This window comes from Heterodontus francisci, chromosome 10, assembly GCF_036365525.1.
Source record: "Heterodontus francisci isolate sHetFra1 chromosome 10, sHetFra1.hap1, whole genome shotgun sequence".
In the NCBI taxonomy this organism is placed as follows: domain Eukaryota; kingdom Metazoa; phylum Chordata; class Chondrichthyes; order Heterodontiformes; family Heterodontidae; genus Heterodontus; species Heterodontus francisci.
In genome coordinates, this window is record NC_090380.1 from 52,613,754 (window position 1) to 52,634,025 (window position 20,272).

General features: G+C 40.1%; 1 protein-coding gene across 1 annotated transcript in view; it reads right to left on the reverse strand.

Moving 5' to 3' along the window:
• Window positions 1-16,964: 16,964 nt before the first annotated feature.
• The window catches only part of pola1 (polymerase (DNA directed), alpha 1), a 314,072-nt gene continuing 310,764 nt past the window's right edge, over window positions 16,965-20,272 (reverse strand). Inside the window, exon 37 of the mRNA XM_068040569.1 lies at window positions 16,965-18,136. Coding sequence (XP_067896670.1) covers window positions 17,982-18,136 — 155 coding nt within the window. The 3' untranslated portion in view covers window positions 16,965-17,981. The remainder of the gene's footprint in view (window positions 18,137-20,272) is intronic.

The following is a 20,272-nucleotide window of genomic DNA, read 5'->3' on the forward strand; positions in this document are numbered from 1 at the left end:
AGGTTTCCTCTACAACTCTCCTCGAGGTTCTGTACAGATTACATTTGATCACTTCTGGTGATGATGCACACAGTTATTAAGACCAAGTTTGGAGGAATGCACTGTCTTTCTCTAGTTCCACTACTCCATTGGTCACAACGCGTTATTGAAATGTTCCACCCAGTTACCGATATGGCGAATTATATACTTCATATTAGTTTCAGATTAAAAATCTGCCAACCAGATTTGTTTAATAAACAACAAAATTGTTAATTTATTATAAAACAAGGCTTATTCAATAAAGATGCAAAGCTTATTAACACACAGTTTGAAATATGAAAGTATAAATATCTACCCTCCTAAAATATCCTAACATACATGCGCACACACACACACCAGTTAAAGAAAAAATTTTTAAAAATAAGAAATTAGTTTTGCAGAGATCAATTTAAAAAAAAAATACTTGGGCCAAGTTATTGTCATTCTTGAAGAAAAGGGATAAGATATGGAATGTTCCAGATGACATTTGGTGAGTAATTTTATTTATTCTATGGGCATAAGCCACCTATTAAAATGAAATAAGCCTTTTATATTCTAGGATGATGCACCAACATTACAGTTAAGGTTTGGCTCATAAAATAAATTATAATTTATTTTTCATAGATAATGGGCAGTGACCATATTACATACCTTAATACAATAAATTTCAAAAATGAATTAAACTCTCTGGCGTCTAGGTACAAATAGACTGCTGTCACTGGGATCTTTCTGCAACAGTTCTGTTCAGGAGACATAGAGGAGTCGTCTTGCAGGTTTTTCGGGAGAATTACTGCATGAGTGGTTTCAGCTATTACACTGGATTCTCAGAAGATTTTTCAAAGCAGGTGGGAAAGGATGAGTGGGTGGCTTCCTTCTTAGCAGGATACACACCAACTGAACTCCAAACAATATCAAAAAATGAAATCAAATCTCCTGACATCCAGACATGTGACTTCTCTATGCCCAAACACTTCTATTGTCCATAAGGCTCCAGCTGTTCACTTAGCTTGTCATGTGACTTTCAGTAAGTATTTTATTTTTAAAAACAAAGTCCCAAGTGTCCTTCCAGTGACCCTTTAAAAAACCAGGTCCAAGCATCTTCTCAGGTATTTTCCAAAGTCTTTTAAACACAAGTCCTCAAAAAAAATAATAATAATGGAAGCACCTTTATGACACAGTCTACTTAGATAATCTGCCCAGTAGCAACCCAATGTCCATTATACTACACCTCCCCCGAGTCTCTGACTTCTCTTTTCAGATTGATAATCACTGTGGCATTTTCACAAGTCTGCCGTAACAAGTTCTTCTTTCTTTTGAAGGGATTTGACGTTCCGAGTCTTCTATTTCCTCCTTCTGACTCTGTCGTGCTTGAGCAGAACTGTTGGGTGACTCAAGTTATTCATTTGGTTTGTCCTCTGGGTTGATGGCTGATTGCAGCATCATTGGTTCATCAAACCTTTGAGATGATTGGTTCTCCTGTATTTGCTGCTTCTTTGGTATCACCACCAGTGACTTTCTGTTTCGTCTTCTTATCATCCCTTGGTCAGTTTGGACAATGTATGATTGTGGGTATGGTGATTGCTCAACTACTTCTCCATACCAATTTTGGTCTCCAACCCAAACAGATTTCCCTGGTTGGATTTCTGATCAGTTTCTTGTTCTATGACATCTGTCATAATGCTCTGATTGATTTAGCCAATCTCTACCCTCTTTCTTCCTCCTTTTTCCAGGTTTTACGCATCTAATTTTGTCTTGAGCGTACTTGTGAGTGTGGGAAGTTGGGTCTTCAACCTTCTTCCCATTAACAATATGCATGGGGCTAAACCATTCTGAAGTGGTGTCAATCGATAATTTAGAAGTGCTGGTTGAAGATCTTCATTCTTTTTCAGCAATGTCTTCACAGTCCTTACATCACTCTCTGCTTCACCATTAGCTTGAGGGTACCTTAGCGAACTAGTGATATGGACAAAGCGGTATACTTCTGTAAACTCTCTGAAACATTCATTTGCAAATTGTGGCCCATTGTCAGATATACAAAATCTGGAATTCCATGCGCAACAAAAATTTCTCTCAAGGATGTGATTACAACCTCTGAACTTTGACCTTGTAGCTGTTTGTTATTCAATGTGGATTGAAATTAATCAACTACTATTGGGAACATTTTACTTCTATGCTCAAAAAAATCCATTCTTAGACGCTCCCATGGTCGAGAATCAATAGAAGATGACAAGCGGTTCTTTTGTCTCCTGACAACGGATAGCACATGTGATGTATCTCAATATCATCTCTTCAATTTCTTTCAATATATCAGGCCACCATATGAATGTCTTGACCTGGCTCTACACTTCATAACACCCAGATGACCTCTGTCCATGATGTCTAATCTCAAAACTCTAGGGATAACTAATCTCTTAATCTCTCATCGTAGATCTGTAAATCATCAACTATGCTTAGATGACCCCTCTGTTCCTAATACTGTCTTAAAACAGGGTTGTGGCATGTACTGTGGCCATCCATTCAAGCAATATTCCCTGATTTTCAAACATACTTCATCCGTTTTCTGCACATTCCTGATCTCACTCAGTTTCTGAGCAGTAGCAGGTAAAGCTGTTGACGTCATCAAAGCGAAAACAACTTCTACTTCGAGAAGCAAAATATCGCCTTTTTCTGGTCCTGCTGTTGAAATACGTGATAAAGAGTCTGCTGTGATCTGATGTTTTCCTGGAACGTATTCTGTTTTCACATCAAATCTCATCAATCTTAGCCTAAACCTCTGTACTCTTGGAGATAATTTGCAAGCTTCTTTGAATTTAATAGAGTAACCAACGAATTGAAGTCCCAGAATGTAATCTGCAAAATTTTCACATGCCAAAGTTGCTGCTAAAGTTTCCTTTTCTATTCTATCTCTGTTTTTTGTTAACGAATGAGAAGCAAAATATACAGGTCTGCGTCTCCCATCTATCTGCATTTGAAATAGCACTGCTCCAAATCCCGTAGATGTCGCATCCGCAGCTATGATGGTGAATAGTTCTGGGCTGTAATGGGCTAACACCTCCAATGATGTCAACATTTCCTTGATTTTCTCGAATGGTTCTTGCTGTGCTTCTTTGCAACACCAAACATCGTTGTTTTTCAACTGCCATAATAGCTCATTGATCATGGCTATATTGGGTAGAGATTTTCTTACTTGATTCATCATTCCAATAAACCTCTGAAGCTCTATCACATTTTTAGGCTCTGGGAATTCCCTGATCACTTTTGTCTTCTGTGGATCTGCTTTAATACAGGACCCATCTATTAAACGTCTAAGAAACTGGCTGTGAAAAAAACACATTTTTTGTTCTTCCAATCTTCATTGTATTGTCCTCACTCAAGTATCGCATTCATTTTGATTGGTTCCATGGATTGGACATCATACATATGGTAACTAATTCCGTCCAATCCTTCCAGAATCCTTGACATCGTCCTTTGAAAGATCTCTGGCATTGATGTTATTCCAAATGGTGATCTGATGAAACAGAATCTTCCAAATGGTGTTATGAATGTTGTTATAAGCTTAGATTCCTCTTCTAAAGGTAATTGCCAAAATCTCCTGTTTGCATACAATTAGGAAAAGATTGAGCTCCTCCCTAGTTTTGACAAACTCTCATTTACTGATGACATTGGATGTATCTCCCTTTTCACTGCCTTATTCAGATGTCTGAGGTCAACACGAATCCCTAATTGAACCGTTAGGTTCCTTCACTGGAACCATACCTGAGCACCATCCTGGAGGTTTTGTTAGAGGTGAAATGACTCCTTGTTTTGTCACTAATTCAATTTCTTTTACTTTTTCTAAAAGTGGATGTGGGACTTTCCTAGGTGTATACAAACACACTGGCTCTATTTCCTTCCTTACAGTAATAAGGTATGCCATTTTCAATTTCTCCAATCCTCAAAATAATTACGGAAATTAGGCCGTAAAATTTCTAGCCTGGTCTTCCTTAAATTAGAGCTCTTCAACTCTATATATGAGTTGTAAGTCTATGCAAACCTTCCTACTTAAGAGTGGACAACTTTGATTTTTAATTACATAATATCTCAAAAATTTCCTTTCAGCAGTAACTCAATGTTGTCTTTAACTCTCCCATTACCTTCAACTCCATCCCCATATAATTTTTTACTTATTGGTTTGAGTGTTTTCTTTTTCAGCCATGGTTCTGTGACTGATAGTACTGAAACTGCTGCTCCTGTGTCAAGTTTAAAATTAGACTTTGTTCCTTCCACAAGAATTTCTGCCGTCCAGCAACTCTCACTTGTTCCCTGGATTTCCCCTAAAAAAGAGTATTTCCACACTTTGGATATCATGTACTTCATTAACTTTTTTGCTTTCTTGGGATTTCCCTTTAATAGTATTCAGCAGTGTTTTTTACTGCGACACACTGAAAGTGTCCCATCTTTCTGCATGGCTGGGCAGTTTTCCCGCTTGCGCCTCTCGGCCACACCTACTGAAATTGGTTGCTGCTACCTCTAGATGCCCTTTCAATGTTATTTTTCCCTTTTGTTTTCTTGACGAATTCAGTGGAGTCTGCTCCTCTCAAGATCGGACTCTCCCTGTCCCCTCTAATAATGAAACCTTCTAACCTTTGCTTGTCTGCTCGATTGAATTGCTTTCTTTAAAGTGAGATCACCCCTCGACTGTAGATGATTGGAAAGGACATCATCTAATACTCCAACTGCAACCCTGTCTCTAATCAGCTCTTCCCGGAAGCTGGTGTATTCGCAATCCTTCATGACTTTGTACAAGTCATTGATAAATAAATTAATACTCTCACCTTTCTGCTGGGTATGCTTATTAAATTTGACACTCTACATGATGACATCTTGTCTTGCATTAAACTAAGTCTTGAGTGCCTTAATAACTTCTTCATATTGTCACAGAACTGTATTTATTTTCTGCTCGGATTAAAACAGTGTGCCTTTAAGACTGTTAAAACAGTGCACCTTTAAGACATAGAGAGAGCTGCGTCTGGATTTCTGAGGTACAGTGTGCCAGCTGCACTTGTTATTTAGGCCACAGCAGGAGAGAGAGGTCACATGGTATAATGTTTCAATTTGACTCTGTGTAAAACTGGCAAAAACCTGTCTGAACCAGTTAGTTTTTAAGAGACTCTCCAGTGAGGCGTGCTATTCTCTTGCAGCAGAAATTCTACAAGGAGCTACAGGCTGTGTTAATTAGCTTAAGAGAAAAAGTCTTTTTTTTGGAAGAGACCATTTTGTATTGCTGAAGGTATCAAAACTCTTTTTCTTTACTTCCAAGCTAGGAAGTATTTGCTTCAAGATTGATTCTCTCTTGACTGATTATATTTTCTGGAATTCGCCAGCGGTCTTGATGCCTGCTGCAGCCGAAGTGTTTTGAATGCCTATCTATTGAAGGACTATTTAATCAAATCAGTATGAAGACTTAGGGTAGCGTTTGACTATTTTCACATTAGGATACCTCACCCATCAGGAATGTAACCCACAAAGACTTACTTATTTATTTGTTCTTAAGAAACAGCTAATTTTTAAAAACAACCACTTTTAAAACCAGTTAACTGTTATTTTTGAATATGTGTGTGTGAATGGGGGAGTTAGATTAAAATAAGAAGTTGTACGGTCTTTAGACCTATTAAGATAGGTTTATCTTAATAGTGTTTAAGATTTAGTTTTTAATAAATAGTTAATTTGTTGTTGTCTAAAGATGCCTGGTTTGGTCTGTTTTATTCTGGGGGTTACTAGAGGGTATAATTTGGCTTTTTTCCAGTTGGGTGGGAAAACTTTAATAATATGCTGCGACCTGTGGAGTGACAGGACTGAATTGACAGTGTGTTGCTCCTGCCTTGGTCATAACAATATGTAGCCTTCCCTTCATCTAGGGCTTGAGTAATTATGATATCATTTGCACACTTCCCCCATTGCATACAATAGCGTACTGACCCACTCCTGGTCTGGCTTCTGTGCTAGACCTGATGCACTACGATACCTTTCAAACCTCCGGAACCATCTCAGCCACGCCTTGGCTTGGCTCATTCCAGCAACTTTTTCAAAGTTCTCCGGTAAAGGCTGCCACCATGTAATATTTTGATAATTATTAAGGCTTAGTACAGAATATATAAGAGTCTGATGGTTAAAATAATGGTACTTTATTGAACACGTCTTGCATCTAAGGTTTCCTCTACAACTCTTCACGACATTCTGTACAGATTACATTACATCACCTCCGGTGATGATGCACACAGTCTCTTTATATAATCTGCCCAGTTATAACCAATGTCCACTATATTACATTATACTACATCCTACATCAAGATAATTATTAGGTTTATTCATCAGATTCAGGCTTTTGGAGAAGCTAGATTAATACTTACAGCTGCAAGGGAAATCATTGTAGAGGTTAGTCAGTAGATTGCATTGTTGAAGTCTTCAGAAATCCTTGTGCTAATACTACATATATGGTTACTTACATCAGTCTGGCAGATTTAACCATAACATACATCATATTGGGTATATCTCTATATCGGTTATGCCCTCAGAACCAATATTTGGAAGAAGTTAGAACTCAATGGCATATGTGAGCTTGGGAATAGTTCACAAATACAGCTATGAACATGTGAAACAACATTTATTTTGCATTTTTAAACTTCATTCATGGAGGTGGGTGTCGCTGGCATTTATTGCCCATCTCTAATTGCCTTTAAGACAACTGAGTGACTTGCTAGGTCATTACAAAGGACAGTTAAGAATCAATACATTACTGTGGGTCTGGAGCCACATATAGGCCTGACCAGGTAAGGATAGCAGATTTCCTTTCTTAAAGGATATTTGTGAATCAAATGAGTTTTTACAACAATCCAGTAGTTTCATGGCCACGATTACTGATATTAGGTTTTTAATTATTATTTAATTAACTGAATTTAAATTTCCCAATTTAAATTGGGGGGATTTGAACTCATATCTCCAGTTCATTAGGCCAGTTCTCTGGAATATTAGCTGGCAACATAACCACCCGATAGACATATTCAGAAATGGATCTGTTGATGTCTTTGAAAATCCAAAGGGGCACAACTTCTGTACAGACTCAAATATAAGCACTACCCCTGATGGACACACCTTAGAATGAGAGCAAAAAATTATTTCCTGCAGAACATGATCTCCACTGCTTGGGACACAAGAAAATACTAAGGAGACCTCCTTCGTGATGGCAAAGGTTGCCAGCCTGGGAGATGCCATCAAAGTAAGCTTAAGTTGTTGCAAAGTATTTTGTACACAATACATGTTGCAGCCAGAGTAAAGGTGCAAAATTTGTATATTGAATCCTGTAGCAGGATGGTGTTGTAGTCTTGAGTGTTGTTGTAGCTGCATGCAGCCAGGTGAGTGATGAATATTCTATCACACTCTCGACTTGTGTCATGCTAGGCCCCCACCTGCTAAGAATGAGGCACGTTAATTGGTCATGAGCATTGATTTTTAACTGTTGTTGGAACGAGGAAATGACTTGTTAAACAGATCAGCGTTGGCTGGAAAAGATATTTGCATATTAACAGACAGTGCTTGGAAGGACAAAGGACCATTCCTGACACATTCAACCCACAATGAATGTTGATCACCAGACAGTGAGGGGATGGGGAAACGCATTCCAGGGCCTGCTGAGGTGATGCAATCCACAGGGGCCAGGACTGGTTGGACCAGCTGACGAACTGCTACTCCAAGGTTTTTTGAACTAGCCACAGAGAGTTTGGGCAGAAAGACTGCTTGCTCCTGGACTAAGATCTCTCCTGTCTGCTCCCATCTCTTTCTCACAAGCCTCTGAAATCCACAGAAGACACATGAACCCCAACAGAGAAAAGTCTCCTACAGGGAACAAGGTTTAAGAAGAATACTGGACCCCAACGAAAAGCAAGATCTACCCACAATCAAGGACTCTGCAGTGAGCGCGAAGAACCGTAACAAAAACTCTTCAGCTGTTGCCTCTAACTTTTCCACTTTATTTTTCTTCAGCGCTTTTCTGTCTCTATTTGCATGTATCGGATGTGCATGCTAGCTTGGGTGTGTCGTGTATCCATAGACGTCAACCGATTTAGGGTCAAAGTTCAAGTTTAAAAAATTTCAACTTTTCTTCTTGAAACCTAACAAAACCTGTTTGTGCTGGTTTCTTTGCCTTATAATTGGAAAGCAGTGAACAAGAATTCACCAAGGGGAGCTACAAACACGGTGTTTTAAAAATTAAATCCTGTTACGGTAAGACCAAGTGAAGGTTGAGAGGGAGCCCGAGACACCGTCCTCACCGGATCGTAACTTGAATTTTGAAGATGGGGGAGTTTTGAGAGATTGCCAAAGGTGAGTTATTGGTGACACTGCTCTTGTAAACACACTGCTGATATGGCTAGACTAATTACGCTTTTGGTCAACGATGACCCCCAGAATATTGATCATGAGGCATGGCAATAGTGGTTCCATTGGACATTCTTGTCGGTCATTTCCTGACACTCATGTGGCATGAATGTTACCAACCACTTATTAGCCCAAGCTTGGATGTTGTCCAAGTCCTGTTGTAGCATAGCATGAGCTGCTTTCTTTTCATTCATTCAATGAGACGTGAGCATCACTAGCAAGGCAAGCACTTATTGCCCATCCGTAATTGCCCTTGCAAAGGTGATGGTGAGCTGCCTGCTTGAATCACTGTAGTCCATGTAGTGTAGGTACACAAAAACAAGAAATGCTGGAATCACTCAGCAGGTCTGGCAGCATCTGTGGAAAGAGAAGCAGAGTTAACGTTTCGGGTCAGTGACCCTTCTTCGGAACTAGCAAATATTAGAAATGTAAAAGGTTATAAGCAAGTGAGCCGGGGGTGGGGCAAGAGATAACAAAGGAGAAGGTGTAGATTGGACAAGGCCACATAGCTGACCAAAAGGTCATGGAGCAAAGGCAAACAATATGTTAATGGTGTGTTGAAAGACCAAGCATTAGTACAGATTAGGTGTAAATACACTGAATATTGAACAGCAGCAAGTGCAAACCTGAAAAAAACCCTGATAAAAACAGTGGGTAAGCAAACTGAACAAACTAAGATGAAATGAAATAAATGCAAAAAAAGATTGTAAAAAATGTAAAAAAGATGTAAAAAAGAATGTAAAAAAAGGAAGAAAAAATAACTAAAAATGAAAGTAAAATGGGGGGCTGTCATGCTCTGAAATTTTAAGAGCTTCCTCGAAGGGCCACAAACAGGCACATTTAGCAGGAACTCGTAATGCTGATGTATTGGTCTGGGAGCTTGTCCATTTTGGTGAGGTAAATGGGTGCAAGTGTCACTTTGGGTGCAACATCAGCGCCAATCTGCTACACACAGCCAGAAAAGCTCTTATCCCCCAATAATTCCAGCAATGGATCACATTGTGTAAGGAGGATGATCAAGTATCAAGCAATTGTCGACAAAAAAACTCTTCTTTGTTTGGGAGGGTCTTTGGCCTGGATCACCTGGTAAAGTTAATTTTTATCCACCTGGAAAACAATATGTCTCAATTCTTTTGGTGCAACGCCTGCAAAGATATACTGGGTCCTGATCAAAGTAGTAGAGCAAGAATTCCAAGTTAAGAGAGTGCTGCTGCCCCTCTTATTCCTCCCATCGAGGTTTTGCCCCTTGCAAAGCAAGATTCGGCTCCCAGAAATAGTGCAGTTGAGTTTCTCCACTGCTTTCTGAGGTTCTACCAGTCTCCCACTGAAGTTTTGGTCCCATGCAGTGTAACAAACGCTGGACTCCCGCAGTATAAGACGCGGAACAGAAAACGCAAACACAAATAGGATGTTTAACTTACACTCTGAGAATAGAACTAGAGGATAAGCATACAAAATGAATAAACTTCAACTGAAACTAATCAGAAAATATGTTTGTGTTATGGATTTATTTTTCACCTTCATGGAATACACGCCCATGGAAACGTAGGTCAATGTTCTGTTGACCAATTCTTTCAAATAAGATAAATATTTGGATAAATATCTGATTAAGTATGTGATTGAAAGTAATTGGGATAAGTATAGAAAAATGATCAAATGCCCCATGGAACTGCGTTTGTCTTCTGTGGCAAGAAATTAGTAGGGTTGAATAATGCTGTTGGAATTATGGACATTGTGATTTTTACTTGACTAAACAGCAAAAAATCTTGGATTTAAAAGATATTTATTTATCATTTTTAATTAATGTATTTTTGGAATATTTTAATTTTTTGGAAATTGTTTTTATTTATTCTCCATTAGATCTCATGTGATATTTTACATGGGGAATCAAGACCAAGGAGGGGATTTCATGTAGGTGATGGGGGTCTTGGACATGGGCAGAAGAACCAGCAAGAGCCAGGTGCCACCTCTTTTTGGGAAAGCTCACTGCACTACATGCCAACCAGGCACTTAAGTGGACAGCAGTGGGCCTGCCCCGGGTTTCAGGACCCCAGGGATAGAAGTCTCGCCTGGTAAGAGCTGCTGGCCAATCAGAGGCTGGCACCATGGAGGCAGTGGCTGCTGCCGGAAATGCAACCATCCAAGGCCTAGTATGGTCGAGGGACCCAGGCCACTGGTGTCCTTGACATCAAGACAGCATTTGACCGAGCATGGCAGCAAGAAGCCCTAGCAAAACTGGAGGCAATGGGAATTGGGGAAATCTCTCCGCTGGTTGGAGTTGTGCCTAGCGCAAAGGAAAGTAGTTGTTGGAGGTCAATCATCTCAGCTCCAGGACAGCACTGCAGGAGTTCTTCCGGGTTGTGTCCTCCAGCTGCTTCATCAATGACCTTTTTTCATCAATGACCTTCCTTCAACAATGACCTTCTGGAATTCAGCTCTTTTATCCATGTTTGGAACAAGGCTGTAATGAGGTCTGGAGCCTAGGAGATCTGGTGGAACCCAAATTGAGCATTGGTGAGAAGGTTATGGCTGAGTATGCGTCACTTGATAGCACAGTTCACAACAGCTTTGATTAGTGTGATGATGATTGAGAGTAGACTGATGGGGCAGTAACTGGCCGGATTAGATTTTTCCTGCCTTTTGTGGACAGGATATACCTTAGCAATTTTCCACATTGTCGGGTAGTTGCCAGTGTTCTAGCTGCACTGGAGCAGCTTGGCGGATATTTCTGAAGCACAAGTCTTCAGTACTACAGCCAGGTTGTTGTCAGGATCCATAGCCTTAGCTGTATCCAGTGCCTTCAGCTGTTTTCTCGATATTAAAGATATTAAGGGATATGGGTATAGTGCGGGAAAATGGCTTTAAGGTAGAAGATCAGCCATGATCTAGCTGAATGACGGAGCAAGCTTGAGGGGCCAAATGCCCTACTCCTATTTCCTATGTTCCTTGATGCATGTAGTCCCGTGTTGTAGCTTCACCCGGTTGGCACCTTACTTTCAGGTATGCCTGGTGCTGCTCCTAGCGTGCTCACCTGCACTTCTCATTGATGGCCCAGAGCACCTCATGGATGCCAAGTTTAGAGCTGCTAGATCTGTTCTGAACATCCCATTTAGTATGGTGGTCTTGCCATACAACACGATGAATGGTAACCTCAACATGAAGACAGGACTTCGTCTCCACAAGGACTGTACGGTGGTCACTCCTACCAATAATGTCATTTTCAGAAACATTCTTAATTGGTGACGACGAGGTCATGTAGGTTTTTCCCTCTTGTTCATTCTCTCACCACCTGCAGCAGGATCAGTCTGGCAAATATGCCTTTTTGGACTCGGCCAGCTCCATCAGTAGTGGTGCTTCCAAGCCACTCTTGGTGATGGATATTTAATTCCCTACCCAGACTACATTCTACACCCTAGCTTCTTCCAAGTGGCATTCAACATGGAGGAGTATTGATTCATCAGCTAAGGGACAGCGGTAGGTGGTAATCAGCAAGACGTTTCCTTGCCCATGTTTGACCTGATGTCATGAGACTTCATGGGACCAAGAATCAAAATTGAGGGCTACAGGGCCTCTCTCTCCCACCTCTGCTGCCATCTCTGGTGGGTTTGTCCTGAAGGTGGGACAGGACATACCCAGGGACGGTGGTGGAGGAGTCTGGGATATTGGCTGTAAGGTATGATTCGGCGAGTTTGACTACGTCGCTCTGTTGCCCGTCTTGTCTGCGGTACACCTCTTCCAATTTTGGCCCAAGTCCCCAGATGTTAGTGAGGAGGACTTTGAAAGGTTGACTGGGCAGTGTGTGCCTTTGTCATTTCTGGTGCCTAGGTTGATGCCACGTGGTCCATCTGTTTTTCGTATACGCTTCATTACCAGAGGGACTGTGGAAAGTGCTGAACTCTGTAGAGACGTTATTAAACAGTCCTAGTTCTGAAAACAGATGGAGTGACGTTCACTAAAGGAGCCGAGGATGGCTGAATCAAAGCTACTGCACCCTTAGGAAATCCTGCAGCATGGCGTGGACAACATTCAGGCGTAGGCTGATAAGTGGCAAGTAATATTTGCACCACACAAATGCCAGGCAATGGCCATCTCAAACAAGAGAGAATCTAACCATCTCCTCTTGACATTCAATGGCATTACCATTGCTGAATTCCCCACCATCAACATCCTGGGGGGAGTTACTATTGACCAGAAATTTAACTGGACCAGCCATCTAAATAGTGTGCATCAAGAGCAGAGCAGAGGCTGGGGATTTTGCTGGGACTAACTCATCTCTGGACTCCCAAAAGCCTATCTACCATCTACAAGGCAGATGTCAGGAGTTTGATGGAATACTTCTCTATTTGCCTGGATGAGTGCAGCTCCAACACCACTCAAGAAGCCCGACAGCATCCAAGACAAGCAGCCCCTTTGACTAGCATCCCATCCACCAGCTTAAACATTCACTCTCTCCAACACTGGCATACAGTGGTAGCAGTGTGTACCATCTACAAGATGCACTGCAGCAACTCGACAAGGCTCCTTCAACAGCACCTTCCAAACCTGCAACCTCTACCACCTAGAAGGGCAAGGGCAGCAGCTGCATGGGAGCATCACCACCTGCAAGCTCCCCTCCAAGTCACTCACCATCCTGACTTGGAATTATATCGCTGTTCCTTCACTGTCGCTGGATCAAAATCCTGGAACTCCCTCAAGAGTAACTACACGACATGGACTGCAGTGGTTCAAGAAGGTGGCTCACCACCACCTTCTCAAGGGCAATTAGGGATGGGCAATAAATGCTGGCCTAGCCATCAACACTTACAAGAACAAATGAAAGCTCCCAGTATTTATTGAGAAGTTGTAATGGCTCAACTGAAACAATATTTTTCCTGAAACAAAAACAAAATATTGCAGATGCTGGAAATCTGAAACAAAAACAAAAAATGCTGGAAATACTCAGCAGCTCAGGCAGCATCTGTGGAGAGAAAAGCAGAGATAACATTTCAGGTCTGTGACCGTTCCTCGTAAAGGCGTCAATTCATTTTCAGCTGTACTTCCAAAGGGCTACAACGAAAGGGCTGGGAATGGGACTAGCTGATTTGCTCTTGCAGAGAGTCAGCATGGACATGACAGGCTGAATGGTCTCCTTTTGTGCCAGGGCTATAATTCAATTAGAGTTCAAAAAATTTATGAAAATGAACCTTTTACTGCTCACTTGGGCAAATCAAGGCTGCTGCTGAGATTTGGAGAAAAAGAGCTAGAAGTATGGTTTATAAAGAAGTCTGGCATCTAACAGAACAGGCAAGACTAAGCAATGAAAATGATTGAACCAAGAAACAAAACTCTTAAGAGGGATAATGTAATCCCTTCTCTGTGGAGGTGAAATGAAAGGGCATCCTTAACTAGTTAAGAAATTAAATGATTCATGATTTAGAGAAAAAAATGTATTACTTCTAATTGTGGGAACTGCAAAACAAATTCAGAATTCATTAAGGCAATTGTTTCTTCAAAATTATAATACTTGCAACTAGGTACCTGAAAAGTAATCTCTGAACAAGATTACCACATCCTGTACCAATCTGCAATAAACCTCTAATTAGGTTACTAATGGAAAGCTTCTTGCTTCCAATATATTTCAAAGTTTACAGTAAAATCAATGTTTAGTCAACAAGGCAAGCTGTTCTACGAACATTAAATGCTGTGTGCTCTTTTCGATGTGCTCTTTTAGACCTGAAACTCTCAATGATGTTCCAGAATCTCTTCTGAAGTCACAATGATATTTATTTTTAAAAAGGCAACATCCAACCTTTGAGATAGATTTTAATTTCAAATTTTAACTCATACTTTATACTGTTAATAAAAAAATCAAAACTTTAATAACCTATTGATTGGCAACATGTTCAGCAGTCAATAATCCAGTGACTAAAGGGACTCAGAGGTTGCACTACTGTTGCTGCTTAAAAAATCGTTCATGATTTTTCTCCAACTACTTAATAAAACAACAAGTTTGCAGATAACGTTGTTTAATTACAGTCTATTAGTGAGGTCTTCTACTGCAATATCACTGACTTCAACTTCTGACTTTCAAGCATATGCGCATTGTGTGTTAATTCTACCACTATGCAAATTTCAAATATATTTGGATTGATTTTCCAAATGTGGGCGAGGCTCCCTGCTGGCAACATGCATTTGTGAAATTGGTACCTTTGCATGTAATACCATGAGTCACTTAAATCCACAGAGAAAACCAACACAATTACTGTGACTATTACCCCATGAATATTTGATTTTTTTTTTAAAGGCAATCCCACAACCAATGGATCAAATCAAAGCCCTGCAGTCCTGCCAGTCTTCAGCCAATTCAATTCACTCCGTGTGATATCAAGAAACAGCTAAATGCACTGGATATAGCAAAGACTATGGGTCCTGACAACACCCCAGCTGCAGTACTGAATATTTGTGCTCCAGAACTAGACGTACCCCTAGCCAAATTGTTCCTGTACAGCTACAACACTGACATTTACCTGACAAAGTGGAAAATTGCCCAGGTATATCCTGTTCACCTAAAGTTGGACAAATCCAATCCGGCCAATTACCGCCCCATCAGTCTACTCTTAGTGTTGTTAACATTGCTATCAAGTGGCACCAAATGTTCAATTTGGATTCCACCAGGACCACTCGGCTCCAGACCTCATTGCTGCTTTGGTCCAAACATGCACAACAGAGCTGAATTCAGGGTTAAGACGTCATTGACTGTCCTCGATGTGAAGGCAGCATTTAACTGAATCTGGCATCTAGGAGCCCTAGTAAATTTAAAGTCAATGGGAATCAGGGGCAAAATTCTCCACTAGCTGGGGTCACATCTAGCACAAAGGAAAATGGTTGTGATTGTTGCAGGCCAATCAGCTCAGCCCCAACACATTGCTGCAGTAGCCTAGCGTCCTAGGCCCAACCATCTTCAGCTGCTTCAACAATGGACGACCCTCCATCATAAGGTTAGAAGTGCGAATGCTTGCTGATGATTGCACAGTGTTCAGTCCCATTTGCAACTCTTCAGATAATGAAGCAGTCTGTGCCTGCATGCAGCAAGACCTGCACAACATTCAGGTTTGGGTTGAGAAGTGGCAAGCAACAAGGCAATGACCAACACCAATAAGAAAAAAAGTCTAACCACCTCCCCTTGACATTCAATGGCGTTACCCTCATTGAATTCCCCACCAACACCGTGAGTTCACCATTGACCAGAGACTTAACCGGATCAGCCCCATAAATACTGCGGCTATAAGAGCTTGTCAAAGGCTGGGAATTCTGCGGCGAAAAGCTCACCTCCTGATTCCCCAAAGCCTGTCCACCATCGACAAGACACATATCAGTAATGTGATGAAACAGTCTGCATTAGCTTAAATAAGTGTAGCTCCAACAACACTCAAGAAGTTAATTACTGGGATTCAAATCCCACCACAGCAGCTGGTGGAATTTAAATTCAATTGATTAATAAAAATCTGGAATTGAAAGCTAGTCTCAATAATGCCATGCAAACTATCAATTGTCGTTAAAAACCCAGCTGGTTCGCGAATGTCCTTCAGGGAAGGAAATCTGCCGTCCTTACCTGGTCTGGCCTACATGTGACTCCAGACCCGCAGTAATGTGGTTGACTCTTAATTGCCCTCTGAAATGGCCTAGCAAACCACTCAGTTCAAGGGCAATTAGGTATGGGTAACAAATTCTGGCCTTGCCAGAGATGCCCACATCCCATGAAAGAATAAAAAAAATCATCCAGGACAAAGCAGCCCCTTTGCATGGCACACATTAAGCATTCACTCCCTCCACTACTGAAGCACCACATCTGCAGTGTGTACCATCTACAAGATGCACTGCAGCAACTCACCAAGACTTCAACAATACCTGCCAAACCCTCGGCCTCTACCTCTTAGAAGGAGGAGGGGCAACAGATGCATGGAAACACCACTATCTCCAAGTGAACCACCACCCTGACTTGGAAATATATTGCCATTTCTTCACTATTGCTGGGTCAATACCCTGGAACTCCCTCCTTCACAGTATAGTGGGAGCACCTTCACTACAAGAACTACAGCAGTTCAAGGCAGCGGCTCACCACCACCTTCTCAAGGGCAATTAGGAATGGCAATTAATGCTGGTCTTGTCAGTGACGCTCAGATCCCGTGAATAAATTTTAAAAAGCCCATTTGGAACTAGTCTGTGCTGTTGTTTTTCTTCCCTCCATATCTTTTTAATATATATTTTTTTCCAAGCAACTACCTAATTCTCATTAAAAGAGTTTATGGACTCTGCTTCAGCAATGATTTGTGGTAGAGAATTCTAGATTCTATCCACACTCTCTGTTCGTTAGTTGGTGTCATCTTCTTCCCAGAAGTTTGACAGCCCATGGATTTCCACCTCTGTCTGCCCTATGCTGCCCTTATATATTCTGCATAGGTCAACTGCATCCAGTCCGTTACTTCCGTCAACCATTTTCTCCTCTGCTTTCTATCGATCTTTCCTTCCAATAACAGTCCCTCTGTAAAGAAAGCTTTTTCTTTGTAGCATTTAATAGGAAAATTCAGAGAAATGATACACAATGTTAGCTGTTTATAATCTTTCAGATATAAAGAGTTTGCGTGGTTACATAAAAGGATTTCCGCAACTTAAGAGGAAGAACCAACAATGTTGTTGCCATTTGTGAATGTAGGAAAGACATACAGATTTACAAATGGAAAAACTTTCAATAAATTTGATGGGAATAGTTTTAAACAGAAATAATGGTCATTTATTTAAACATTAATCATATGATACAAACAGTTTCAGAAACAATGTAGAGTTGATTTTATTCAAAACATCTATGCATTGTATGTGTAAAAAGCATTCTTATATAAAAATGATGGCATTTTAAAAAAAATAGGAAGCAGTACATATAGAAATCTTGGAAAGTACTGAGGTTTGAAGCGGCTCTGCCAGACATTGCTGTATTTGCTTCAATCATTGTCAGCTGCCTATTTAAAAACTGGTTGTGTTTTGTCTGCTAGTTCTCCAATCCAATGTACTTCAGTCACTTCAATAGACTGTTCAGATTTTGGTAAATGAGACCCGTTGTTCCACTCTCCTCTAAGTGTACTCCACAGTGATCCCAACCACTCTCATTTCCTAGTCTTCTGGCTTCACAGATCATTCTTTTAAAAAAAAGAATCATCAACCCTAACACTCTTTCCCCAACCAGCTTTTAATAAACTGCTTTCATCTCTTTATCGGTCTAATTGATGTATTGATAGAAAAGTAGATGGACGATGACAACACAAACATTAAGGAGTCCACTTAATGACACTGTTGAGCCCTTTTTTAATAGGTTTGTTCTTCTAACTTCCTCCACCAAGTAGCCTGGGTTAAATTCCAAGACTATTCACATCTTTGTGTATCACATTTAAAGAGCGATCCTGCTACAGACAGCTTCACAAATCCCAAAAAGCATTAACTGCAATGATTTTGTTATTGTTCTGCCACCCAAAATACAGCTCATCTAGCCTCAAAAAAAGAATGAGGTGATCGTGTCTCCTTCATTTATTGATTGCACTGAATGCCTGGAAGAGTTTGCTGAGGTTCACGTCAGAGTAGCTGCTGGAAGCCAGTGCGTCATCTGCGACTCCCTTTAGCCTCTTATACACATAGCAGTATTCCTGATCTTTAGTACCAAAGCGCTTCCTCACCAGATCTGGAAAAAGAGGAGAGAAATTACATCCAGAAATAAATTTTATTAGAGTACCTCCTAATGTGCTTTTCAGATTTCAAGTCCGATGGAATGGTTACTCAACTCAAAAGGTTTTCATTCCATATTTGCTTAAGATCTCTCATTGCTAACCCACCTTTTAAAAATAAAAGTCCTACCACCAGATAGAAAAAATTGCCGGTCCAATCCATAGAAACACGTAAGATATGAAATAAAATATCTGAAAACGTTAGGCCCAATTTTAACTTTGTGTAAGTGAATGGGTTTTGAGCGAGTTAAAATCAGGCCCATTATATCTAAACTATAAATTTGCATAAGGTGTTGGTCAGAACCATGTGGAGTACTGCATACATTTCTAGTCACCTAACCATGGCAAGGATATTATTCGCCTTGACAGGGTACAGAACTGAGCAAAGATGTTTCCAGGTATCAGGAATTTTAGTTGAACAGACTGGCTCGAGTCTAGTGCACTTTCATTATTCCTATTTACATTGAACTGAAATGGTTAAACTTTATTTCTGAAATATTTCTGAATTTATACTTGCAAAGACTAGCCCACTTCCCATTTAATATGCTTGCACTTTTTTGCCAGAATATGAAAGTGTAAATTTTTAATGTTAAATCTGTGCGCTGTGGAATTCCAATTACAGTACACCCACAGCATAAAACAGAAAAGTGACAGGCCTGTGTATTCAACATTCAGTCTTGTAACACCACAAAGAGATGTCTTCTGTGTAAGTTCCTCTAAACTGCAAAAGTACAATTTCAACTCTATAAAATATGATACATGACAGACTTGTACAACCACAGCATTAAGCATGAATGGAACATCTTGTGCCCTCTGTTTTATACACATGTTTGGTTCTATTGCAGTACAGACTGTTAAGATTTGTAGCTCTAATAAGAAATGATTAATATTTTTTCTTCAACACAGAAAACTTATTAATGGACTCATCAAATTGCAGTAAGAGAATAAAGTTCATTTAAAATTGCAGATAGAGTAGAAATCATCGGAGAAAATACAAAATGAAACCAGGTGAAATGAGCTCTCCTATGTGTTTACCTGTCCTTTTGATGCGATATTGACTTTTCCCACCAGGCTAGTTGGGGAAGGGAGTATTTAGTCACCGACAGAGAACAGTATTGCTGATGACTAGCTGTACTTGCTGCTTTTCCTGGTGGGATTATTTTAATCCAATAGACAATACATTACATAACCATTAGTATTGAAGCACCGAAAGATCTTGGTGTCTTGTATAAATACATATTGATATATATATTTATTAATACTAGGATGGCACACCAGAAATGACTCGTTACTGCAGCTTACAGGAGAAATTTTAGTGCTGGTTAAGTGATGAAGGGAGTGGGGAAGGGAGGGAAATCTGATTCAGAAGAGTTCAAAGTGCCAACATTTGAAATTGCTTAATACTAAATATCCTAAACTGTTTAAATCAACAGAAAGTAGGATTTGTACAATTAGTGGAAGACCGCTGGACAGTCCATCTGCCAACAATCCACTTTAAAAATAAAACTGCAAAATCTCCAAAGTCATAAGTAATATTCCATGTCATGTCTCTCACGTAATATTGGTAATGGTTGATTTACATTGTCAATTTTCTCGCTAACTTTAAAACTGCCAAGCCTGTAACTTTCAGCATTACACATGAATAAAAGAAATCATGGCATTAAAAATTGCAAATCACAAGAAAAAAAACATCTAGTGTTAGATACTGCACTGAAGAATTAATTTGATGAAATATCTTGATCATGACAAGAGTTCTCTCTAACCACAGACTTGTAGTTTGTTTGAGGCCATTCTTTGGCATCTGAAAGAAATAGCTTATCTAATATTCCTCACTTGTAACTATTAAAAATTCATTTAACATTTTCTTTTCAGTGCTTTTATTTTCCAATTTTTTATTATAAAATATATCCCAGACAATTGAATAGCAGTTTTAGATTTATACTGTAAGTTATTTTGGCTAGAAGTGCAGGCATCAGGGGAGATTAGGAAGGAAGCAAGACTAAACTAAATGATATCAGAACAAGGAGGAAGGGTCAAACTTAAGTTAGCTGGGTCCAACAGAACTGTAAGACTGTTCAAATATCAAACTGCAT